Consider the following 25,884-nt stretch of genomic DNA (forward strand, 5'->3'; position numbering starts at 1 on the left):
AGGGGCCCGAACACTGTAAGACTGAAGAAATGGTTGTGATACATACCGTTCAAATTGAGTTTGACCCAGTTTGATGTTCAAAGATTCAAAAATGGTATGTACTGGAAACTCTTACACTCCACACTGGTCCCAGCCACTCACATTCTTCTCGGAGACAATTACTGCAGTGGTGTGCTGGCTAGTTTTGTATCAACTTGACACAGGTATTAGTCATCTAAGAGAAGGAAGCCTCAATTGAGAAAACGCCTCCAGAAGCTCAGGCTGTAAGCAGACAAGCCTGTAGGGCAATTTCTTAATTAGTAATCAATAGTTTAGCCCATTGTAGGTGGGGTCACACCCTGGGCTAATGGTCCTGGGTTCTATAAGAAAGCAGGCTGAGCAAACCATGGAGAGCAAGCCAGTAAACAGCACTCCTCCATGACCTCTGCATTAGCTCCTGCCTCCAGGTTCCTGCCCTGTTTGAGTTCCAGCCCTGACTTCCTTCAATGATGGATTAGAATATGGAAGTGTAAGCCAAATAAACCCTTTCTCCCCCAATTTGGTTTTGGTCATGGTGTTATATAGCAATAGTAACCCCAAATAAGACAAATGGGCTTTATGGTTTGAGTAAAAATGGTCCCCATAGACCCATAGCGGGTGGCACTATTAGGAGGTGTGGCCTTGTTGGAGGAGGTGTGTCACTAGGGGATGGACTTTGAGGTCTCAAAAGCTCAAGCCTAGTCAGTGTGTCACTATCACTTCCTGCTGCCTGGAGATCCAGATGTGGAACTCTCAGCTACCTCTCCAGCACCATGTCTGCCTGCCATGATGATAATGGACTAAACCTATAAACTGTAACCCAGGCTTAATTAAATGTTTTCCTTTATAAGAGTTGCTGTAGTCATGGTGTCTCTTCACAACAATAGAAACCCTAACTGAGACATTTTCCTTCCCAAAGTCATTTACCCATGACAATAGGCACATCTCCTATTTATATAGAGAGGCATATCACATACCCTGCTCTGCATTTTGATTTTTACCACAGTCATGAGAAAATAATTTGTACCTTCGTGCAAAGTGCTTCTGCGTTCTACAGAACTGCAGATCTCTTTGTGGGTATTCCAGAATCGGCTTTCCAGTTCTCACTGAGGGACATGAAATTTGTGTGCAATCCTATCAATAGTCCACACTGTTTTAATAACTGCCTCACCCAACTTTTCACAGGGTAAGAGTTTAGATGATTCTTTTCCATTTCTATACGTGTGGTGTTTATCTCAAGAAAGGAACTCCCTACGGGCTGGAGAGGTAGCCCAGCAGTCAAGATCACTTGTTCTTTCAGAGGACTAGGGTTTGGTTTCCAGCACTCACATGGTAGCTCACAACCATCCATAACTCCAGTTCCAGGAGATTCAGTGCCCACTTCTGTCCTCCAGGGGCAACAGGTATGCACACAGTGCACATACATACATGCAGGCAAAACTCTAACACACATAAAATAAAAACAAATGGATCTAAAAAAATTAAAAAGAAGTTTCCCTGGATGAAAAGGATATAAATTTATAATTTTCTTGCATGCCTAGGAGTTAAACTCAGTCCCATTCAGCCAGTGTTCTACATTTGACTTACTCCGGACTTCAGTACAGGAACTTAAAACAAGTATCAGCAAACAACCCTCCCAAGAGGCTGTCTCCACTTGTGCACACATCTGTAATGTTTGAAGGTATCTGTTTTCCTTAGCTCCCCTGACAGAGAATAGGATGAGACTCTTCAATCCACCAGATGTGGTAGCTCATACTTGTCATTAGCACTCAGTGGGCAGAAGCGAAGGGATAGGGAGTCCTTATGCTGACATGAGCTACACAGTGAGACCTTGTCTCAAAAGCAAAACGAGCCAGGAGTGCTGGCGCACACCTTTAGTCCCAGCACTTGAAGGCAGAGGCAGTTGAATCTCTGGGATTTCAAGGCCAGCCTGATCTACATAAAGAGTTCCAGGTCAGTCAGGACTATACACTGAGACCCGTCTCTCTCACACACACACCCAAAAAAACCCCCAAAAAACAAAACCCAAACAACAAACAAAAACAAAAACAGGCCAGGAAGATGACTCAGCAAGTAAAGGATTTGCTGCCTAAGCCTGATGATCCTGATGATGATCCCCAAAACTTACAGGGAAAGGAGAAAATAGACTTCAGGAAGTTGTCCTCTTACCTACATATACACCATGGCATGCACACACCTAAACACTCTCACACCCTGTCTCTCTCTCTCTCTCTCTCTCTCTCTCTCTCTCTCTCTCTCTCTCCTCTCTCTCTCTCTCTCTCTCTCTCTCTCTCTCTCTCTCTCTCTCTCTCACACACACACACACACACACACACACACACACACTAATAATAATAATATTAAAATCTTTGTGAATCTTGGATAGGTGTAAAATGGCTTAATATGTGTTTTGCTTTTTAGAGTGAAGAACAGATTAAAAACTTTCGTGTTATTAGCTGGGTGGTGGTGGTACATGCCTCTAATCCCAGCACTTGGGAGGCAGAGGCAGGAAGATCTTTGAATTCTAGGCCAGCTAGGGCTATATAGAGAAACCCTGTCTCAACCCCCCCCCCCCAAAAAAAAAACTGTATTATTGTATTATAAATTAAAATTTATTTTAATATTTCTTTCTCTTTTTTTTTGAGACAGGGTCTCTCTGTATAGCCCTGGCTAGGCTAAAACTTGCTTTGTAGACCAGGCTGGCTTTGAACTCGCAGAGATCTATCTGCTCGTCTCTGCCTTAAAATGCTGTGATCAAAGGCATGCATCAGTAAGCCTGGCTTTTTTGTTTTGTTTTGTTTTGTTTTTATTTTTTTTTATTGTGTATGCCAGTATAAGTGCACTGTGTGCCCCTAGGGGCCAGAAGAGAACAATGGATACCCTGGAATTGGAGTTATGGACTGTTGTTAGCTTGTCATGTGGGCACTGAGAATGGAATCTGGTCCTCTGGGCAAGCAGCCAGTGCTCCTAACCACTGAGCCATCTCTCCAGTCCCCTAATCTCTTTCTAAAGCCAAGAGTGAAGGATGGCAATGACTGAGAGTGTGTGCAACTCCCATGGCCAAATAACACTTCGATTTTGGTAGTCATCTACTCCTGCTCTTGCCATTCAAACCTACCAGCTCTCTTCTCCAACTCCTGGGATCACCATAGCTGACCCAGGGCCAAAACCATAGTTTTTCTTACCTGGAAGATCAGCTTTCAAATACAAGCTGATTCTCCTAATCAGAAGCACCTGGCTTGCTCTAGGTCCGTCCCAAACACCTCAGTGTGTTTTCGGCACAGAGCCCAGCTCAGGTCCAGTGGTCCCTTTCAATGATCCTTTGAATGAATGCCAAGGTTTTCCACAATACTTAAAAAGACCCTGGTGGCCCTGCTCTCCCCCTCTCCCTTCTCTTTCCACCTTCCCATTGGTATCTTATAGCATTTGTTTATTTGTAGTACTGTGGATGGAACCTGAGGCTTCCTGCATGCTAGGCTAACACTGTTGAGCCCTACCCTGGCCCTAATTTACAGTTCTTTATATCTCTCAGGGCACTGTATACCATCTGCTATGCTATATTTTACTTATTTATGCCTCTGCTGTCACTAGACCACACGGCCCTCAAAGGCAGGGATTTCTACCTCGTTTGTTGTTGCTACTGTTTTTACTGCTTTGTCCTCTGGCCTAGAACAGCGCATGGCATGGAAGGGGAATCCAACCAAGCATGCACACAGCTCTCACCATTATGCTAACACTTGCAAAACAGTCACAGTAATTTCACTGATAATACTTCATTGTAGTCTCACCGTATCCCCGTGAGACAGGTAGAATATGTTCTTTATCTGACAGAGTAGGTCAAGCTGGGATACAATCTAGATTTCCTCTTTTTTTCTTCTTTTTTTGTTTTTGTTTCTTTTTTTAGACAGGGTTTCTCAGTGTAACCTTGGCTGTCCTGGAACTCTGTAGACCAGGCTGGCCTCAAACTCACAGAGATCTCCCTGCTTCTACCTCCTGAGTGCTGGGATTAAAGGTGTGCACCACCACCCGTTTTGTTTTTTTCTTTTCTTTTCTTTTTTCTTTTTAAGATTTATTTATTTATTATGTATACAGAAGAGGGCGCCAGATCTCATTACAGATGGTTGTGAGCCACCATGTGGTTGCTGGGAATTGAACCATGTGGTTGCTGGGAAGAGCAGTCGGTGCTCTTAACCTCTGAGCCATCTCTCCAGCCCTTCTTTTCTTTTCTTGAGACAGGGTTTTACACTGTAGTTCAGGCTGGCCTGGAACACACAGCAATACTTTTTGCTCAGCCTCCTAATTACTGGATCATGAGGAAAAGTCATCATACCCAGTGTTTTCCTTATTCTTGGTACAGGGATCTTTTGAGAGACCAGAGGCTGGAAAACTCTGGCATGCTGGTCATATTTTGGCCCACTCACTGTTTTTGTAAATTAAGGTTTTTGTTGTGTTGTTTTGTTTTTCAAGACAGGGTTTCTCTGTGTATCTCTGGCTGTCCTGGAACTGGCCCTGTAGACCAGGCTGGCCTTGAATTTACAGAGATCTACTCTACCTCCCGAGTGTTGGGATTAAAGGCATGCACCACTGCCCGGTGTAAATCAAGTTCTATTGGCACATAGCTACATTTATTTGTGACATACTTGTGGCTGCTTTAAACTACTATAGCAAGTTGGGTAGCTATGATGAACACTACATGGCCCACAAGGCTAAAATATTTATTCTCTCCCTTTACACTAGAGTTCTCTCTGCCGGGGCAGCTGGCCTCCACCTGTGACCCATACACGGAGGTTCCAGGTGCCCTTCAGGATATCCACTACATCAAAGTAAATTCCATACTGATACTGTTGTGTAAGTTTTCACTATGCTGACACTTATAATGATGATACAGAAGCAGCAGTGGGTGTAGGAGTTTCCTGTAGCTACTGAAACAAGGCACCACAAATGACCACGGGACTTAAGCAGAGAAATTCATTCTTTGTTTGTTGAGATAGGGTTTCACTATGTATCCTTGGCTGGCCTAGAACTCGATATATAGAACAAGCTGACCTCAAACTCACAGAGATCTAATCTGCCAGCATCAGCCTTTGCCTCTGGGACTAAAGGTGTGTAGCACTATACCTAGTCAGAAACCCATCCAGAAACCTTCTGGAGGCCAGAAGCCAAAGTGTGTATGTGCTGGAGCTCCCTCCAGAGGCACCAGAGGATAATTCTGTTCTTTGCTTCTAGGCTGACCTGGAACTCATGGCAATCCTCCTGCCTCAGCTACATCTGGTCTTAAATCTGTCTTCATGCTTTTGTCCTTGTCTCTTCTGGGTCATCTTTTATTCTATCTCCTGACACTTGCCATTGGGTTCAGGAGTCTCTCAGCAATTCAGGATGCTCCTAAGAGCCTTTATTTATATCTGCAATGGCTATTCCCAAGATTCTTGTGAAGTAGAAGCAGGAGGAGCAGGTGTTCAAGGTCATCCTTAGATAAAGGGTGAGTTTGAGGCCAGATTGGGCTATATGAGACTTTGTCTCCTCAAAAAAACTAAACAAAACACGGGCTGGAGAAACGACTCTGGGTAAAAGCACTTGACAATCTTCCAGAAGAATTAAGTTCCTAGCACCTACATCAGGTGCCTTACAACTAACTACCTATAACTCCAGCCCCAAAGGATCCAGCGTCCTGTTCTGGCCTCTGCAGGCACCCACATATGTGGCACACCTTCACACAAGCACACAGCCATACAAATAAAAATAAATCTTTCAAAGCAAAACCAAAATCTAAGAGAAAATAAAAAGGAAACAACAGTCCCAGCAACAGCACTGTTTAAGGAGCCTGTGGGAATCACCGTAGAACTGTAAGGAATGAACATAGGGGAATGCTGCAATCATAAAGTAAAAGGTATTTATGACCGTGGATGGAACATGCAGGTTATTTGTGTATGTGTGTGTTCCTGCTTGTGTATGTGTGAACATTTGTGTGCACGTGTGGATAGAGTCCAGAGGTTCACATTGGGTGTCTTCCCAGTCAGTCTCCACCTCAGCTGCTCTCCAGCTCTATTTTTGAGATGGGAGTCTTGCTATATTGCCTAGGCTGCCCCAAACTCCTAGGTGGAAATGATCCTCTTGCCTCAGTTTCCAGAGCAGTTGGGATCTCTAACTTGTGCCACTGTACTTGTCGGAAGTCAGATTATGAAGTAGCAATTAAAAGAAAAATCTCTGCAACGAAAGCTTGAAAACACATAGTAAATATTAGTGGTCTGTTGGTATGATTTGGGACAAGCTATTACTTTTTTGTACTCCTAGTCTGGTCAAGCAGATGATCTCTTTCGTAATGGAGGAGAATGGCCCTTTTTGTGTTGCATTAAAACAGCACTTCCCTGTGAAGATGCAGGCAGGGACCATGAGTGTGGGGTGGACTAGATTTGTGTTGGAGGAGAGTCCACCTTGTGGCCAGTGATGGAAGTACAGCCAAATCTTCTGAAGTCTGAGAGAGCAGAAGAATCTAAGTAAGGCACTTCTGATGCGAGATGCAATGTGGAGCTCCCCCACACTCAACCCATTTGATCCTGAACTGCAAGGAGGCCCGGCCACAGGGATGAGCTTTTGTTGAATTTTTTTTTTTTCTGCATTGGTGCTCTTCAATTTTATATCTTTCAAGTTAAATGTTCTCTTTGACCTGTAAAGTGGCTCTTTGGCAACCAGGACAACTGTACCATCTTCTGGCCATGAAGGCAGATAAACCTGATCCTTGGAACACTTTGGTCAGTCTTTGTCCCCTCCACTCTGGCTCTGATAATGCCTCCTCCCTCTGCTGACTCACTTCAGCTGGGAGAATTTTAGTCACAACCTGGCGATCATGGCCATTTCGAGCTTGTCTCCAGTCTCCTGTCTTCCATTTAGGAGTGTGAGTGCGTGCCTGCGATAGTGCTGAAAATCCAGCACAGTTATGTTACTGCAGTGCAGATAACGCCCACTCTTTCTGTTTTTATGCTGCCACCCATTAATAATTTTGCTGGAGGAGGAAGAAGTAAAAAGTAGTAAGACTTCATTGAAAGTATGTGTGTGAAAATGCACTGACTTTGTGCAGTGTGTGTGTGCTTATTCTAGTCAGGACGAGTGGCAGCTAGAACTGAAAGGGCTTCCCTTCAGATTCTCACAGTTTCTTCTTTGCCTTGTCCCCTTCCCTCCCTTATGGTCAGTTGTCCTCAAGGAATCTGGAGCAACGAGGCCTCTAAAAGCCATTAGGAGTGGTGGGAATCTGCCCACCTCAATTCTTGGTGATGAGTCCTAGGTGCTTTTACCCCATTCGGAGAACTGAGGCATCCTAGACTAGCCGGTATCCATCAAGGGATGTGTATCTGGGGCAAAAGGGCTGCTCTTTTTCAGTGGGTCTTGGTGGCTCCAGCTCTGGTTCAAGTACTCGGTACTTCCACGCACACTCCAAGTGCACACACAAAGTAGAACCCCTCATCCTTCCCAAGGAAACCCCTAAGCATGTCAGGTGGGTTTTACAAAGAGAGAAACAGAAACGAGAGCATTCCATGGCTGGTTTTTCTTCCTGAGTGCTTTGAGTACTTCGCGGGAGGGGTAATAGCTCAATTCTTCCCCAACTTTTGAAAAGTCACATCCCAGCACCAAAACTCCTTTGGTTAGTTTTCCTGCAACCAGAGTCAAATCAGTACAGCACAGTATTGGGGGTTGACTCGGCGTATTTTTTTTTTTTTTGGTTTTTCGAGACAGGGTTTCTCTGTGTAGCTTTGCGCCTTTTCCTGGAACTCACTTGGTAGCCCAGGCTGGCCTCGAACTCACAGAGATCCGCCTGGCTCTGCCTCCCGAGTGCTGGGATTAAAGACGTGCGCCACCATCGACTCGGCGTATTTTTGAGCAAAGAAGGTAAGAGGTTTTTAGCATCTTCCCAGGCCTGAGTCTGGGCCATTATTTTCACCAAAATCGCGTCTGAAACCACGCGATCAGCTGCAGTCAATTCGCACTGCCCACTCCAGCTCCAAATTCTGCGACACTTTCCCCCTAGTTGTCATGCGCCGGAGTATTGCACCAAGGCAGCCGCAGGATATGCCTACTCCGCGACACGAACGCTGCCAGACTCTGCGACCTGCGCCACAACAAAGATGGCTGCGGAGCGAGGCTCAGCCCGCGAGGGGTGTGGTCAAGCGTGCTCCTAGCCAATGAGCGCTAGCGCCTGGCCGCCGCCAATCGGAAGGCAGCGCGGGCTCCAGCGCGGGTGTTCCAGTCACTATGTCGGGCTCCCCGGCCAGGGGTGCTGCGGTACGCGGTGGGCCCCTGGGCCTCCGAAAAACATGGGCCGAACTGATGGGTAGGTCTCGCCACCACTACCTTCCGACCTCCACTTGTGAGCGCCCGGTGCAGTCCTTCCGTTCTCCTGGGGCCATTCTCCACCGTCCGCCCCTTCAGGTCCCAATGTGGTGCATCCCTGCGACCTGCTGAAGAGCCCCAGCCTGCTGGTCTAGAGCTGGTCTAGAGCGGCGGTGGGCTCCCGGCTTTCTGGTCCCAGCTGCTTGCTTGCGGCAGGTGACCGTCCTGATCTTGGGCAGCTCTCCCTGGACCTCCGCGCAGGGTGTCACCTGGTGTACGTTGCGCTGTAATTTTTTGCAAAAAAAAAAAAAAACAACCCAATAATAATAAAAAATGTTTTTTTTAAATCTCCTTAGCGGGCAGAGTCAAGAAGCAAAAATATAATCCTGAAAGGGAACAGAAATTAAAGGATTCCGCTCTGCAACTCCTGAGATACCACCAAAACATGAATGACCTTTTACTAGAGGTAAGAGGAAGTTGGCATGGCTGGCAGGTTGGGTGTTCCGAGCCCAGCCAGATCATAATCTTGATAATATCCTTGTAAGCCTGTGTACCTGGTGAATAACTGGTAACTGCAAACCAGGTGAGCAGAAAGCTGAATGTATTTTCTGCCTTTGGAGATTAAAGCAGTTGGATAGTAAATTTAATAATTCTCGAAAGACTTTAGTAATTCCTTCTTGAAAAAAAAGAACTTGAGGAGCCGGCTGGAAAGATGGCCCAGTACATACTGGTTTTTTGTTTTTGTTTTATGTGTATCAGTGTTTCACTTGCATGTATGTACGAACCACATATGTGCCTACAGAAGTCAAAAGAAGGCATCAGACTCCCTGGAACTGGAGTTGTGGATGGTTGTGAGCCACCACGTCTGTGCTAAGAATCAAACCTTTGTAAGCACAACAAATGCTCTTAACCATTGAGCCATCTCTCCAGCTCTAACACATCGTGCTGTTCTTAAAAAGGATCTGAGTTCAGTTCTCAGAACCCATGTCAGGTGGCTCAGAGCCACCTGTAACTCTAGTTCCAGGGGTTCTGACACCCTCTTCTGAAGACACTGCACAAACTGATACACATACACACAAGCAGGCTAGCTTTATGTCAGCTCAACACAAGTGAGAATCATTTGGGAAGAGTTATCTCAATTAAGGAACCGCACCCCGCTAGACCTGTGGGCAAGCCTGTGCTACATTTTCTTGATTAATGATTGATGTGGGAGGGTCCTGGACTGGTGGTCCTGGGATCTATGAGCAAGCAGGCTGAGGTGGGGAGGTCCTGGCGTAGGGTTTTAATTCCAGTGCTGAGAAGGCAGAGCCAGGCGGATCTCTGTGAGTTCAAGGCCAGCCTGGTCTACAGAGAGAGATTCAGGACAGGCACCAAAACTACACAGAGAAACCCTGTCTTGAAAAAAAAACAAAAACAAAAACAACAACAACAAAAAAGAAAGCAGGCAGGCTGAGCCAGCCATGGTGAGTAAACCTGTAAGCAGTACTCCATAACTCCATCAGTTCCTGCCTTCAGTTCCTGTCCTGACTTCCCTGGATGATGGACTACAAGTTGTTTTATATGCATGTTTCTTTCTTTTTTCTTTTCCTTTTTGGTTTTTTTTTTGGGGGGGGGGATGGTGGGGGAGGAGACAGGGCTTCCCTGTGTAGCCCTGGCTGTCCTGGAACTCTGTAGACTAGGCTGGCATTGAACTCTGAGATCCACCTGCCTCTACCTCCTGAGTGCTGGGATTAAAGGTGTGTGCCACCACTGCCCAGAAAGATGGACTGGACTACAAATTTTAAACTGAAATAAGCCCTTTTCTTCTCAAGTTGCTTTTGGTCATGGTGTTTTTTTTTTTTTTTTTTTAATCACAACAATAGAAATGCTAAGACACACAGAAACATGTACATACAAAGATGAATTAAAAAACAAAACAAAACCAAAAACCAACCCAACCAAACAAAAGAAAACACCACTTGAGAGCCCCACTATGCCCACTACACACAGTCGGACTTTGACAGTGGAGTTCTTCATGTTTTGGTTTATAGGTAGAAGATCCACAGTGTAAAAAATTGTGTCTCAGCAAACTGATTGATCGTGACAGTGCATCGGCCTACTCTGACCGGTCCAGTTCCTTTATCTGTAAGTTGTCACTGCTTTTTTTCAATTCATTGAGTTAGAGAACGTTTAAGGAAAAAGACTTGATCTGTTTATATTAAGTAGAAATTTAAATTCCACCAAATAATGCCTTTCCTCTTATGTATTATCACTAGGTGACACAGGTTTTATGGCTTGTTTTGGAGTTACTTGGTTGCTGATTTTTTTAAATGTATTTATTGTCTTGTTCTCTCTTCTCTGTCTCTCTGTCTCTGTCTGTCTGTCTCTCTCTGTGTGTGTGTGTGTGTGTGTGTGTGTGTGTGTGTGTGTGTGTGTTTATGATGTGTGTGGGAAGGGCACATGTGGAAGTCGGGACAGCCTCGTGGAGTTGGTTCTTCCTTCTATCTTTACATGGGTTCCAAAAATCAAACTCAGGTTTCCAGGTTTGTGTCAAAGCACTTTTACCTAACTCTGAGCCGTCTCACTGCCCCCCAACCCCACATACACACACTTTTTTTTCCTTTATTGAGACAGGATCTGTATCCCAGGCTGGCCTAGACCTTGCTGTGTAGCTGAAGATGATCTTGAACTCCTGACCCTCCTGTTTCTACTTCCCGAGTGCTGAGATTATACTGGGGATCGGACTTAGGTCTTCACTCCTGCCGGGCAAGCATTTCATCACCATTCTCAACTCCTGCTGCTGGTTTGAAAATGTACTCAGCTTGAGCTGGAGAGATGGCTCAGGGGTTAAGAACACTGACTGCTCTTCCAGAGGTCCTGAGTTCAATTTCCAGCAACCACATGGTGGCTCACAACCATCTATAATGAGATATGGTGCTCTGTTCTGGCCTGCAGGCACACATGCAGGCAGAACACACTGTATACGTAATAAATAAATAAATCTTAAAAAAAAAAAAGAAAATGTACTCAGCTTAAGGCGCAGGTTATAAGGAACCCAAGTTACCCTTGGGAAAATCATTTGGTGTGCACTTCCTTCACAGCAGTGATGACTGCGGTGAGGAGGCATGAAACCGGAAACATGCTCCTAGGTGTTACTCCCTCCCAGTTCCCAGAGTCTGAGAAAGCAGGGGATGGGGGCAGGTAGAGGAGGGAGGTGGGTAGATGGGGGAGCAAGAGGTAAATTTTTTTTTTGCACCTCACGTTTTTTATTCTACAATGATTTTTTTCAAAAAGTGATACTAACGTCATTATTCATTAGTTTTTCATCTTTTTGTTTGTTTTCGAGCCAGGGTTTCTCTGTGTAGCTTTGAAGTCTGTCCTGGAACTTGCTCTGTAGACCAGGCTGGCCTTGAACTCATAGAGATCCGCCTGCCTCTGCCTCCCAAGTGCTAGGAGTAAAGGCTGTTTTTCATCAATTTTTTACATTTATTTATTTATTTTGGTTTTTTGAGGCAGGGTTTTTCTGTGTAGCCCTGGCTGTCCTGGAACTTACTCTGTAGATCAGGCTGGCCTTGACTCATAGCAATCCACCTGCCTCTGCCTCCAGAGTGCAGCAAAGGCGTGCGCCACCACTGCCCTGCTTATTTTTTACATTTATTTATTCATTCATTGAGAGCTTGTGTGCCAAGGTGACCATGTGGAGGTCAGAGGTCAACTGTGTGAATCAGTTTTCTCCTTCAACCATGTGGTTCCTGGGGGCCACACTCAGATCATCAGCCTTGACAGCAGGCAGCTTTACACACGGAGATATCTCGACCCTCGGTACTTTGAGTAAATTTATGAGTATCTGTGAGTGCTTGTCACATGTGCGTGGGTACGCACAGAGGCCAGAAGAAAGTGTTGGATGCCCTGGAGTTGGAATTCTAGGTAGTTGTGAGTAGTTCACAGAGAATTTAGGTTCTGTGAATTTAGGTCAAGAGCAGCTGGTGATCTTGACCGCAGAGTTGTCCCTCTCAGTCCCTCACATTTGTTTTGTAAAGTTTATTGTTATTTGAAGTTCTGGGGATCGAACCTGGGATGTTGTATATTTCACTAGCTCTTGAAACACTTTTAAAAAAAGTCAGGATCTGTCTAAGTCAGTCCTCCCGAAGCCATCCAATAGCTGGGATTATAGGCTTTTGTCACCAGCCCCGCCTCTGATTTCTAACACTTGTAATTTGGAGCCTCTGTAACTGCTGCATGTGGCTTTACTTACACGTTGATTCATGTTTTTAGAGCCTTGATGATAATGAGCGTGCATGATAAAAATACCATATATATGATAAATATATATGTGTTTTTTCTTTTTTTTAGATTTTTATTTTTATGTGTATGGGTGTTTTGCCTGTATATATGTCTGTGTACCACATGCATGCTTGGTGCCAATGGAGGCCAGAAGAGGGGATTGGATCCCCTGGAACTAGAGTTACAGGTGGTTATAAAGCCACCATGTAGATAGTGAGAATTGAACCTGGGTCCTTTGGAAGAACAGGTGCTTTTAACTGCTGAGCCATCTCTCCAGCTCTTCTTACTTTTTTTTTTTCTTTCTTGACAATTAGTTTTGGAAGTCAAATAAATGAGAAAATGCTTGTCTTGTTTTTTTTTTTTTTTTTTTTTTTTTTTTTTTTTTGGTTTTTCGAGACAGGGTTTCTCTGTGTAGCTTTGCGCCTTTCCTGGGACTCACTTGGTAGCCCAGGCTGGCCTCAAACTCACAGAGATCCGCCTGGCTCTGCCTCCCGAGTGCTGGGATTAAAGGCGTGCGCCACCACCGCCCGGCAATGCTTGTCTTGTAAGCACTGCCTTTTCTAGGTTGTCCAGAACATTTCACTTTAGGGGTTGCAGGCCACAGACTGGGTCAGGAGCCTGGTGACGGCCATAGGGCCAGCTGTCCAGCCTCTGCCAGGTATCCCAGAGGACTGAGTATACCTGTGATTCTGTGCTGCCCATCAGGTACAGGGTAGAGTGTCTGGAAGTCCTATCCAGTTTGGACTTGCTGTTTGTAAGTCACAGGGAGTAAACTCATCTGTAAGGCTAAAGTCATATAGGGACTGAGGGTGATATAGCACTTATCACTGTGTCTGAGGCCTTGGGTTTCATCCCTATCACACAGCAAGACACAGAAGAGACTGATAAGTTCTGCTTGTGGTGCTCCCTTATAAGGAAGATGATAAAGTTTTCTCTCCATGTTGCAGTGGAGTGTATCTGTTGTGGTACATGATGTATATACATGTTTGTGACTTTGGGTTCTGAGGTTGCCTCTAATTGTACTGAGAGCTACTGTGGGATGTCTTTCTGTATGCTGTGAATATGTGTTGTGAGTATTGGTTGATAAATAAAGCTGTATTGGCCTATGGCAAGGCAGCTTAGAGTCAGGCGGGAAATCCAAGCAGATATACAGAGAGAAGAAAGGAGAGCGGGAGAGAGGCCAGCTCCTGCCAAAGGAACAGCAAGATGCCAGCAGACCGGTAATGCCACGGCCATGTGGCAACTTATAGCTTAATAGAAATGGGTTAAGTTATAAGAGCTAGCTAGCGAGAAGCCTGCCATTGACCATACAATTGGTAATTAATATAAGCCTCTGAATGATGATTTTATAAGCGCGCGGGGCCAGAGAGCTTTCTGGCTACAGAGAGCTGCCAATTTGGCCCTGAAATTCTCTTCATTTTGTGTCTCTTGTTTTTCCTTTTTTATCTATTCTTCCCCCTTAAATGCAGTTTAGTGTGATGTTACAACCTAATGAGCATTTTTCTACTGAAGCCTTCTTCAAGTTTTTCTCGGTTTTCAGGGAAAACCATAGCTTTGTTTTGTTTTTCAGCCTCTGCTTTTCGGGATCAAGCCTCGGCGCTGGGAGTTCCTGTGGGCATACTATCTGCCAGAGTGTTTGCTCACAGTGTGCAGCAGGTCTGCATGGAGCCCAGCCACCCTGTGCTGCTCAGCTCGGAGCAAAGAGTGAGTGGCCAGCCCCATAAATGAGGACATGTCCTTTTAAGCTGTTTGGGAAAATAAGGTCTTTCTTTAATACTGTTTTTAGATAATTCATCTTTTAAAAAAAAAAAAACAAAATTGTATCTGTTTTTAGAAGAAACTATCTTCCTTGTTAGAGGTTTCTCAGCATTTGTTGGCCCGTAATATGTTCTCCCGTCTCACCTTCTGTCAAGAACTGTGGAAAGCTCAGGTAAATTTGAAGTTCTTCCACTTGGGATTTTTTTTTAAAGCGGTTCTCTGTTGGTTTGGGTCTATGAGTTTTCTTAGGAATTTGGCCAAATATCTCATTAATTAAAGAGCTTGAAAGAAGGGTTCATCAGATCCTCCTGAGAGTGGAAGAGTGCTTCAGTATTGTATGTCAGTTTCTACCCATCATTAGTCGTATTTATTAGCATAGGGTACATAGCTCTCTGTAATCCCGGCATTTGAAAGATACAGGCAGGAGGATCTCTGAGTTCAAAGCCAGCCTGGTCTACTTAGAGAGTTCCAGGACATCCAGAACCACATAGTGAGACCCTGTCTCCCACCAAAAAGATAGAACATAACATATCAGAGGCATGATCCTCTGACTTCTTGGGTATACTATTAGGAAGGCTCTTCCAGAGAACATATACTTTTAAAACTATAGTAATAAGAACTAGAAATGTAGCTCAGTGATAGGGTGCTCATTTAGCATGCATGAGGCACTGAATTAGACCCCCAGTTCCTCATACACTGGGCATAGTGGTGCACACCTATAATCCTAGCGCTTGGGAGTTAGAGCCAGAGGATCAGGAGTTTGAGGTCATCCTTGGCAGCATAGTAAGTTCCAGACCAGCCTGGACTACATGAGACCCTATTTCAAAAAAAACAAAATAAATTATACTAGTAACCTCTATTTGAAACATTAAAAATTTTTTTAATCTTTATTGTGCATGTATGTATGTATGAGTATGCTCGAGCTATGGCATGTGAGTAGAGATCAGATGACAATTTCCGGGTAGTAATTTAGAATGCATAGGGCAGAGTGTGCAGTGACTTACTGGAGACTGCTGGGAGGAGGTCAGAGCTGTCCTAGACGGCAGAGGAAAAGCCATGCAGGACAATAAGGGATGTGAATGCTGTGCAAATGGGAACCTGTGACATGGACCCTTTAGGCCATGCTGTGATACTGTTTATTTTTTTCAGTGGGCATAGGAGCATAACCTGAGCTGAACATTCTGTAGGGAGATGCACATGGTAGGATAATGTTGTTGTATTTTTCAGAACTCTTTGTTGCTTGAAGCTGTGTGGTGTCTTCACATGCACAACGTTGTGAGCCTACAAGAGCTGCTGCAAAAGTAAGTTTGTTGTGGGATGTTTGAGCAAACTGTGTAAAGATGTGTTGCTGTTCCACCTTGCCTGCCTAAGGCACCTGGTTGGTTTAATAAAGAGCCAAATTGCCGGGCGGTGGTGGCACACGCCTTTAATCCCAACACTCAGGAGGCAGAGCCAGGTGGATCTCTGTGAGTTTGAGGCCAGCATGGGCTACCAAGTGAGTTCCAGGAAAGGCGCAAAGCTACACAGAGAAACCCTGTCTCAAAAATCCAAAAAAAAAAAAAAAAAGAGCCGAATGGCCAATAGCTAGGCAGAAAAGATGGGTGGAGCTTCTGGTGAGAGAGGGGAACTCAGGGTTAGAATCTGATTGTGGAGGATTCACCAGTGGGACACATAGGAAGTCGGATGTACATTATGGAGGAGAGGTAACAAGCCATGTGGCAGAACATAGATGAATATAAACGGGTTAATTTAAGTTAGAAGAGCTAGTTGGGAACGCGACTGAGCTAAAGCCAAGATTTCACGATTAATAAGTCTCTGTGTCATTATTTGAGAGCTGGCAGTCCCCAAAGAAAGTCTGACAACAGTAATTCACTAGTCATTCTGCATTACTTAATATCACGTGGCCTTTCTTTTATAAAATAGCTGTATTTTTAAGCTATTTTAAAAATTAATTTATTTGCCGGTCGGTGGTGGCGCATGCCTTTAATCCCAGCACTCAGGAGGCAGAGACAGGCAGATCTCTGTGAGTTCGAGGCCAGCCTGGTCCACAGAGCGAGATCAGGAAAGGCGCAAAGCTACACAGAGAAACCCTGTCTCAAAAAACAAAAACAAAAAAAAAATTAATTTATTTGTTGTCGGGTGGGAGGTGCATGTGCCATGGTGTGTGAGTGGAGGTCAAAGGAGGAGGAGTCAGTTTCTCCTTCCACCATGTGGGTTCGGGGTGGGGGAGGGGCGTCAAATTTTAGTGGTAAGTGCCTTCACCGGCTAAGCCGACTAGCCTGATTACATGTCCTTTTTTTTTTTTTTTTTTTTTTGGTTTTTCGAGACAGGGTTTCTCTGTGTAGCTTTGCGCCTTTCCTGGAACTCACTTGGTAGTCCAGGCTGGCCTCGAACTCACAGAGATCCGCCTGGTTCTGCCTCCCGAGTGCTGGGATTAAAGGCGTGCGCCACCACCGCCCGGCTTTGTTTTGTTTTTAATTTATATTTTTATGTATGAGTGCTCTGCATGTATACCTACATGCCAGAAGAGGACATCAGATCCTATTATAGATGGTTGTGAACCACCATGTGATTATTGGGAATTGAACTTGGGACCTCTAGAAAGGCAGCCAGTGCTCTTAACTACTGCGCCATCTCTCCAGCCCCTGATATGACCTTTTGTTGAGAGAATGTATTGGGATTAAAGTGTACTTATGCGTGCTTTCTTTGTACATGCCTTGTGATGATGATTTTTGTGTATATTTGTAAATGTATGTGCTTGTATGTGCATATGTATACACATGCTTGTAGAGGCCAGAGGCCCATGTTGGTGCCTTCCACAGTCACTCTTCACTTTACTCTTTGACCCAGGGTCTCACTGAACTGGGAGCTTGCCAACTTGGCTAGACCTGCTAGCCAGTAAGCCCCAGGGATCTTGTCTGTCTCCCCAGCACTGGGCACAGGGGGCAAGTCACTGACTGAGCCATTTCCTCAGCCCTTCTAATGATAATTATTAAAAAAACAAAAAACAAAAAAACTATGAAAAAAGATCGCTTGGGAGGCAGAGGCAAGTGGATCTCTGTGAGTTCAAGGCCAGCCTGCACTACATAGTTTTAGGATAGCCAAGGCTACATAGACTGTCTCAAAACAAAATAAAAAGCAAACAACAGTAACAAAAACTGAAAAGAAGATGGATGACTGTAGAGTGTGTACACTGAGTGCACAGATCCCTGAGTGCAGCCCCAGTATTTCATAGCCCAGGCATTATGCACGGTCCTATAATCCCAGCAGTTGGGAGGGAAAGAGAATCAAAAGTTCAAGGTCCAGGCCAGAGAGATAGCTCAGGGGTTAAGGGCACTTGTTGCTCTTGCAGAGGACCTAGCATCCACATGGTAACTCATAACCATTTGTATCTCCAGTTCCAGGAGATCTTTCAAGGCTTATTTATTTTTCTGTGTATATGTGTGTGCTTGGGTATATGTATGCGGTGCCAGAAGAGGGTATCAGATTTTGAAACTGGAGTTACAGGTGACTGTGAGCTGGCGTGAGGGTGCTGGGAATTGAACCTGGGTCCTCTAGAAGAGCAGTCTATGCTCTTAACCTCTGAGCCATCTCTCCAGCCCCCCTCCCCCAAATGTTTTTTAATGATAGCGTTCCACTATGCAGCCCTGGCTGTCCTGGAACTGACAGTTTAGACTAGACTGGCCCCAAGCTCACAGAGATCCACTTGTCTCTGCCTCCCCAGTGCTGGGATTAAAGGCATGTACTACCATGCCCGCTTATTAGAAAACTTGTAAAAACGGTGTTTTTCTGGAATTAGCAGCAGCCAGGCAGGTGTCCTGCCCCTGTCCACTTTGGTCCTTGAGACAGGATTTGGCAGCTGCTATCTCGTTCTTATCAGCCAACGTTTCCAACTTTGATTCTTTGTGTCCTCAGCCACCCTGACACGAAGGCCATGACCATGTGGCTCTTCAGGAACCTATGCATTCTGTGTGAGCAGATGGAAGCATCCTGCCCATCCTCTGATGCTACTAAAGCCATGCTTTCTGGTATGTTCATAGCAGGCGGGTTCCTGGGGACAGTTACTCATTTTGACCCTGGGGACTAGAGCAGCCTCTCCATTCCTGTGGGCCTAGGGCCTAGCATGTAATGAACTCACCAGGTCAACCATGGGCTTCTGTTTTCTTGAGTGGCAGGAGTTGGGTGTTCTCTTGGGTAGCCCCAGCTCCTTTTGCTGTCTAGTCTGTACTGCCAGCGGTCCCAGAGACGTAACACCAGCTCAAAAAGGAGAAGCATGTACTCTGTACAGGCAGCTTGTAGGTTTCTTTTCTCTTCTTTGTCTTTTGAGACAGGGTCTTACTGTGTAGCTCTAGCTGGAACTTGTTATGTAGAACAGGCTGGACTCAAACTCAGGCATCTGCCTGCCTCTGCCTCTTGAATGCCTGGATTAAAGGGGTGTTCCTCCACACTTGCTCTTCACCTGTTTTTTGAGAAGGGTCTTACTCTGTGGCCCAGGCTGACCTCTCATATTCACAACAATCCTGCGTCAGCTCTCCCCCCATCCCCCGCCCCCCAAAAAAGCTGGGATTATAGGCATTTAACCATCATGTCTGGCAAGTTTGTATGTTTCTTTGTTTGCCAAGGATACTTTTCCAGTGTTATGAACTGCTTATATTTCCTGTAATCTGCCCTAGATAGGTAAAGTTCAAATATAAGACAGAAAACCTCAATTCCAGGCTTCCTTGTTCTGATCTTTAAAATTATGGCTCAGCCAGGTATAGTGGCTCATTCATTTAGTCCCAGTACTCCAGAAGCAGAGGCAGGCAGATCTTTATGAGTTCAAAGCCAGCCTAGTGCATATAGGGAGCTTCAGGCCAGCCAAGTACTAGCCAGACTCTATCTCAGCCCCACCCCAAATATAAAATTATGAATCAGTTTGTTTTTCTCATTCCTCAGAATGTGATGCTTCTGTGAGATAGTGGTTTAGAGTTTAATCACAGCTACCCCGATTGGATTGGTAGGACTGAGATTGAAGGTGATATAGGCAATTTAGCTTCAAGACTCCAGTCTCAAAGCAAAAAAAAAAAGCATGTGGTTTTTCAAGTCCTTGACTTAATGGTGGACAGCTAGACTGGCCCGAAACTCACAGTCCTGGGCTGGAGAGAGGGCTCAGTGGTGAAGAGCTGTTCTTCCAGAGAACCTGGGTTTGATTCCCAGCCCCCAAATGGCAGTTCACGACCATCAGTAAATCCAATCCAGGGTACCCAATACCCTCTTCTTCTGGCCTCTATGGGCATTGAGCTCACCTGGTGTACCTGTGTCGGTGTAGGCAAAACACTGAAACACATACAATAGAAATGAAATCTTAGAAAAGAAGTCCTTATCATAAACTTGACTCTGAGTAGTTGGATAAATGCTTGGGCCTCAGTCACGTGGACAGTGGCAGCCACAGGAGTTCACCCGGGGCTCGCTGCTCTACTTAAGAGCAGTTTCCCGATCTGCACACATGTATACCCTGGAGGTGGCTTGTCTATGAGTCATTGCTGTTTGGAGAACATAATGCTTATAAATTACTTTGAGGTTTTTTTCTTTCTCAGGTTTTGTGCAACTATTAGTTTCAAGGGGCTTTCAGGAAAGCTCGGATCCAAGACCTGTGGAGCCTGAAAAAATGCCTCAGGTAGGAAGGGAAAGTTAGAAAGGAGAATTGGGCTTTTTTGGGGGTGGGGGTGGGGGAGTTGGTTTTTCAAGACAGGGTTTCTCCGCATAGCCTGGCTATCTTTGAACTCGCTATGTCCAGGCTGGCCTCAGACTCAGTGATCCTTCTGTCTCTGCCTTCTGTCTGGGCTCAAAGACTGTACCACCACACCCACCTTAATCTTGAACTTCTGATCTTCCTGATTCCACTTCCCAATGTGTTTGGACGGATTATAACTTCACCACCACTCAGTTTTATGATGCGCTAGGGACCAAATCAAGGGCTTTCCTCTCTGTAAAGTTAATCTGCCTATCTGCCTGCTTGCCTTCATCTCTGTCTCTCTCTCTCTTTCTCTCTCTCTCTCTCTCTCTCTCTCTCTCTCTCTCTCTCTCTCTCTCTCTCTCTCTCACACACACACACACACACACACACACACTCATGAGCAGAACTGACCTGGATTTATTAAGGAAATGAGAAAGACCTCCCAAGAGTGGGAGGATGCCAAGGGAGGAACACCTTAACAGGCAGTTAGTTTCTTATTTTGCTTCAACAAAACAAGACATTCTCTTGTGTATTGCCAGCATGTGACTACTTGAGAATTACTGAGTGAATTTATGTTCTGTTGGCAGGTTGCTGCAGATGTCCTGCAGAGAATGCTGACTTGTAAGTGGCTTGCGCCGAGCCCCAGACTATAAATGACTAGTTTGTTTACTAACTACTCTAGCAGGTTCCAGCCTTTACATTTGAAGCAACCCACCTCTGCTTCACTGCCTCTGGAGGCCCTGTTTATGGCATATGTGTGGTGTGTGCTCACTTCTTTCTTTTGCTCTGGCTCTCAGTTCCTCCTCAGGACTCCACATTTAATTTATTTTTTAAATATTTATTTGTTTGTTTACTTACTTATTTTGAGACAGGGTCTGACTTGAACTCATAGAGATCAATCTGCATCTGCTTCCTGAGTGCTAGGATTAAAGGCATGCACCACCACACCCCGCTAACTTTTTAAATTATTATTCTTATTATTTTTACTTTTTATATATATGGGTATTTTGCCTGCACACATCTCTAAGCAGCATGTGTTCCCAGGGCTTACAGAGGCCAGAGCAGGGTGTTGCTTCCTCTGAAGTAGAGTTAACGGACAGTTAGTAGCTGCTATGTGGGTGCTGGGATTTGAACCTGGGTTCTCTGAAGAGCAGCCAGTGCTCTTAACTGCTGAGCCATCTTCCCTACCCCCACGTTTGATTTCTTGAGCCGTGGCTGGGGTGTAGCCCAGTGGTAGAACACTGACCTAGCATGTTCAATCCCTAGCACCACAAAGACTCCAGAGCTGTGACGTGTTTACCAGCTCAATACAGCATTTACATTCTGTGTGTTCTCCTTCACTTGAAAGCTTGCAGATCCCAGTGTGATGGCGCTTAGATGCCTTGGTGGACCTGGTGTCATCCTAGAAGATTCTGGACCTTCAGAGGCCTATGACAGAAATGGGTGTGTTGTCACCTTGGGGTGACACAGGACAGGCCGTTTGTGGGGCTGATCCTTGGTCTTTGTCCTGTGTTCTGTTATCAGTTGCACTTGATACTCTGGATGCTGATCCACAGGTGACGTCGGCTTCCCAGACAGTGAGGGGCTGGTACGTCTGTGAGGCCTGCTGCTCATGTGAAATGTGTTCTTGCTTCGCTGGGAAACATGGCCACTTAAACACTTCGATGGTAGCAATAGTCAGCTGGGTACTGTCTGCTGCTCGGTGACTTTGGGGAAGATTCTTGCTAAAGCACGGGAGGTCTGTCCAACCTTCTCTGAGATGGGGCGAGAGATTCCTTCTTATTGTAGGCTCCTGTTCAGCCTGCAGATTTCTAGGGCGTGGGGTCCTTCAGCCCCTCTTTTCTGTCATTTGCCCGGTGTGACCTCCCTCCCATGTGTCTATCTTCAGCTTTGGTATGCAGCTCCAACCTTCCTAATCCGTATCTAGGCTCCTGCCTGCTTCTGGCCTCCTGACACCCTCGGAGAATTCACTTCTCTCTGGTTGAAACGACATAGCCCTGGATTCATTTGATACCTGTGGCTTTGTGACCTGGTGGGGAAAGAGCTTCCCAGTTTTCTCCTCGTGCACCCCCTTCTGCTGTTTGTAGGTTTAGTGTCTACTCTGGACATGTATGCTGTGGTATGACGGCAGGGGATTCTCTGAAGAGGTTCTTCAGTCACACTCTGACTCAGATTCTGACTCACAAGGCGGTGCTGAAAGGTAGGACCCGTGCTGTGGCTGCAGTCCCCTGCCCAGTCTGGGGTCTCTTCCCCTATCCTTCTGGTGAACTCCGACAGAGATACCAGTGACCCTTAGGTAGATTTGAGGCTCTGTCCTCGACAGGTGACTGAGCTCTGATCCCTGTGGGTTAAATAGAGCACTTTAAGACCCCTTGAGATAATGACACTTTATCCCAGAGTCTGACATCCCTGTTGTCTGGAACCAAAATTCCTCTGATCCTGAGGGATGACCTCAGTTAACAAAAGGAAATGAGTGTCAGCGATACTTGGGGGGAAAATTAGGACAGGATTGTCTTTTCACATTGAAGCTTTTATAAAACAGGAGGTTTTGTTGGTTTGTTTCTTTTTCTTTTTTTTTTTTTAAAGATTTATTTATTTTGTATACAGCATGTATGACTACAGGTCAGAAGAGGGCACCAGATCTCATTACAGATGGTTGTGAGCCACCATGTGGTTGCTGGGAATTGAACTCAGGACCTCTGGAAGAGCAGCCAGTGCTCCCAACCTCTGAGCCATCTCTCCAGCCCCCTTGTTTTGTTTCTTAACGAACTCTTTTGTTGTGTTTCCTCCGCAGTGTCTGACGCTATTCAAATGCAGAAAGAGTGGAGCTTTGCAAAGACTTGCCATCTGCTCACCACTCTGTACTGCAGGGTGAGTGTGGGATCCCATCCATGCCTTGGGATTTAGGGTTATAGACCGGATCAGACTGACTCCGGTAGACACTGCCCGTGGGAGGAGGTTCAGGAGTCTCCAGCAGGACACAACTGTCCTCATCAGGATTGCGGTTCAGAATCGAGAGGCTGACCTTGTCCTTGGGCAGAGCCCTTCCTTCTCAGAATGGGAATTCTTCCAGCCCGTGCTGACCACTGCAGGGAGGAGAAATATGGCAGCCCTGGGGCTCCTCACCGAGTCTGCCCTTCTCTGGTGCTGGAGTGGACGGGCTCGAGAGAGCCGAGGGGCCGGTGCCTGTCTGGCAGTGGTTCACTTTGGTGTTGAAAGGAGCTGGGGCTGTTATTGCAGGTTTTTGTGACACTAGGTCCAGAGGAGTCAGTTGGCCGTTTGCGGGAAGTCCTGGAGACACAGGAGGTGAACTGGCAACATGTGCTGTCCTCTTTGTCTACACTGGTCGTCTGCTTTCCTGAGGCACAGCACATGGTTAAAGGTATGTGTTCGTGGGCGCCCCATGAGACTGGGAGCATGTGTGTGTGTGTGATTTGCATGCTGATATCAGTTGAATCCCACACAACAGAGGCTGAGCACATTAGTGATGCCCTTCACTCACTTACAACTTCATAGAAACCTGTCTGTCTGTCTATTGATGTTAGTGCTACTTCTGTGAGTCTTGGTCAGGTTGTATCCAGCATGTGGTGACTGTTGCCATCTGGAGCTCGTGTTTGGGTGTGTGCATCCTCCCAGCTCAGATCCTCAGTCACCAGCAAAGCTCAATTTTGTGAGTGAGCTGGGCTGCCCTCACCTGCCTTCTGACTATGTCATAATCTCACAGACTGGGTGGCCTGTCTGATGGCCCGTGCCTTTGAGAGCTACCACCTAGACAGCATGGTCACTGCATTCCTGATTGTGCGCCAGGCCACTCTGGAAGGCCCCTTTGTGTTCCCATCCTATGCAGACTGGTTCAAGGTGAGTTACTGGGGATGTAGGTTATGACAGACTGATCGTCCAGAGGGCCGTGGGGAGGAACTGTTGACACCCTGTGCTGTGTTCCCTGTGGTGAAGGGGGTCGGTTTGGCAAGCGTGGCCAAGACAGATCCTCACGTGTACTTCTAAAAGCCTTCTACTATGCTCTGCTCACAGCCCAGAGGCTCCATATCCTTGGGTGGAGTCTCCTTTTCTGAAATTTCCTAGGATGGGAAACTGTTCTGCAAGGGTAGAAGCAATGGCTGCTTCTCTGTGTCAGATGTACCATGCCTCTTTTTCCCTGAAAGTTCTGAGACGTGTGCCGCCTCCTTACATGACCCCTATTCCTCCTTACATGACCCCCCACTCCTCCTTACATGACCCCCATTCCTCCCTCTTGTTTCGGCTGCGTCCCCGTGTTTTGTCTGTACAGTGCTCCTGAGTCCGAGGGCTGTCAGACTTACCTCGGGAGGACTTGGGAAGTACAGATCTTGGGTCATCCCAGGCCTGCTGAGTCTGTGTTCCCAAGGTAAAGTCTGGAGGGAGATCCTTAGCCAGCTGGTATGAGTACAGGTTTAGGCTAGGGTGGTGTGTAAGTGTGTGTGTGTGTGTGTGTGTGTGTGTGTGTGTGTGTGTGTGTGTGCACACGTGTGTGTGCAGATGCTTTCCACCATGGATTCCAACTCAGGTTGTCAAGTTTGCACAGCAAACACTTAGCTGCTGAGACATCTTGCCAGCCCTAAATTAACCATTTGTTTAATTATTATTTATTAATAGATAAGAATATTAATTATTATTATTTTGAGACAGGGTCTCTCTATTTAGCTTTGACTGGCCTGGAGCTCACTATGTAGATCAGACTGACCTCTAGCTCTCAGAAATCCACCTCTCTCTGCCTCCTGAGTGCTGGGATTAAAGGCATGTACCACCATACCAGGCTTAAACTTTTTTTGTGTGTGTGGGGAGGGGGGGCGACCTTTGCCATGGTGTGTGTGTGCATGGAGGTCAGAAGACAGCTTTTATTATGTCACTTCTCTCTTTCCACTATGGCTTCTGGGGATCAAACTCTGGTCAACAGGCTTGTCAAGGAGGTCAGAGGGCATCAGATTCCTGGGGCTGGAGTTCCAGGTAGCTGTAAACCACCTGGTGTGGGTGCTGGGAACCCAACTCAGGTCCTCTGGAGGAGTGGCAAATGCCCCTAACTGCTGAGGCATCTCCTCAGCCCTCCTTTTAACCGTTTGATTTCATTTTCATTTCATTTCTTTATGTGTTTGAGTGTTTTGGTTGCATGTATGTCGATGTACCTATATGTGCTTGGTACCCACGAGGCAAGAAGAAGGATTCAGAACTGGAGTTATAGCTGGTTGTGAGCTGCCATGTGGGTTCTGAGAATCGAACCTGGATCTTCTAGAGGAGCAGCCAGTGCTCTTAACCTCTGAGCCATCTCTCCAGCCCCCTAAATTATATCTTTTTTTAAAAAAAATTATATCTTGATAAAGCTGATTTTAAAAGGTGAAATGAGGAGAGGGGACTGGAGAGATGGCTCAGAGGTTAAGAGCACTAGCTGCTCTTCTTCCTGAGTTCAGTTCCCGGCAACCACATGGTGGCTCACAACCATCTGTAATGAGATCTGGTGCCCTCTTCTGGCATGCAGGCAGAATACTGTATACATAATAAATAAATAAATTTTAAAAAATGATATAATTTAGGGCTGGGGAGATTGCTCAGTGTGTAAAACCCCTGCTATGCAAACATGAGGACGCTGAGTTCAAATCCCCAGAACCTACCTAAAGTCAGAAACAGTAGCATACATCTCTAGTCCAGCACCTTTACAGTGAGATGGAAGGCGGTGAGAAGATCCCCAGATGCTCACGGGATAGCTAGCCCAGCATATGCAATAGAACAGCAAGAGAGACTGTCTCAAAGTAGAAGATGGCACCTATGAACAAAAT

At 45.9% G+C, this 25,884-nt stretch overlaps 1 protein-coding gene across 4 annotated transcripts in view; it reads left to right on the forward strand.

The window, feature by feature from the left end:
• Window positions 1-7,893: 7,893 nt before the first annotated feature.
• Fanca (FA complementation group A) overlaps window positions 7,894-25,884 on the forward strand; it is a 63,408-nt gene continuing 45,417 nt past the window's right edge. Inside the window, exons 1-14 of one of the 4 annotated variants that reach the window (XR_008215647.1) lie at window positions 7,894-8,341; window positions 8,697-8,806; window positions 10,371-10,464; window positions 14,174-14,307; window positions 14,438-14,533; window positions 15,589-15,662; window positions 18,277-18,389; window positions 19,938-20,017; window positions 20,665-20,698; window positions 21,602-21,665; window positions 22,165-22,277; window positions 22,872-22,948; window positions 23,334-23,459; window positions 23,802-23,914. Coding sequence is in view for 2 of the 4 variants with exons in the window: in XM_052727324.1 (XP_052583284.1) it covers window positions 8,263-8,341; window positions 8,697-8,806; window positions 10,371-10,464; window positions 14,174-14,307; window positions 14,438-14,533; window positions 15,589-15,662; window positions 18,277-18,389; window positions 19,938-20,017; window positions 20,665-20,698; window positions 21,602-21,665; window positions 22,165-22,277; window positions 22,872-22,948; window positions 23,318-23,459; window positions 23,802-23,935 (1,344 nt within the window). In the remaining 2 variants the exon portion in view is untranslated. Of the gene's footprint in view, window positions 8,342-8,696; window positions 8,807-10,370; window positions 10,465-14,173; window positions 14,308-14,437; window positions 14,534-15,588; window positions 15,663-18,276; window positions 18,390-19,937; window positions 20,018-20,664; window positions 20,699-21,601; window positions 21,666-22,164; window positions 22,278-22,871; window positions 22,949-23,317; window positions 23,460-23,801; window positions 23,936-25,884 lie in introns of those variants that run through there. The other 3 variants (XR_008215646.1, XM_052727324.1, XM_052727323.1) reach the window with 3 other exon arrangements.

This window comes from Peromyscus californicus, unplaced genomic scaffold (assembly GCF_007827085.1).
Source record: "Peromyscus californicus insignis strain IS unplaced genomic scaffold, ASM782708v3 Scaffold_8__1_contigs__length_139910024, whole genome shotgun sequence".
Lineage (NCBI taxonomy): Eukaryota > Metazoa > Chordata > Mammalia > Rodentia > Cricetidae > Peromyscus > Peromyscus californicus.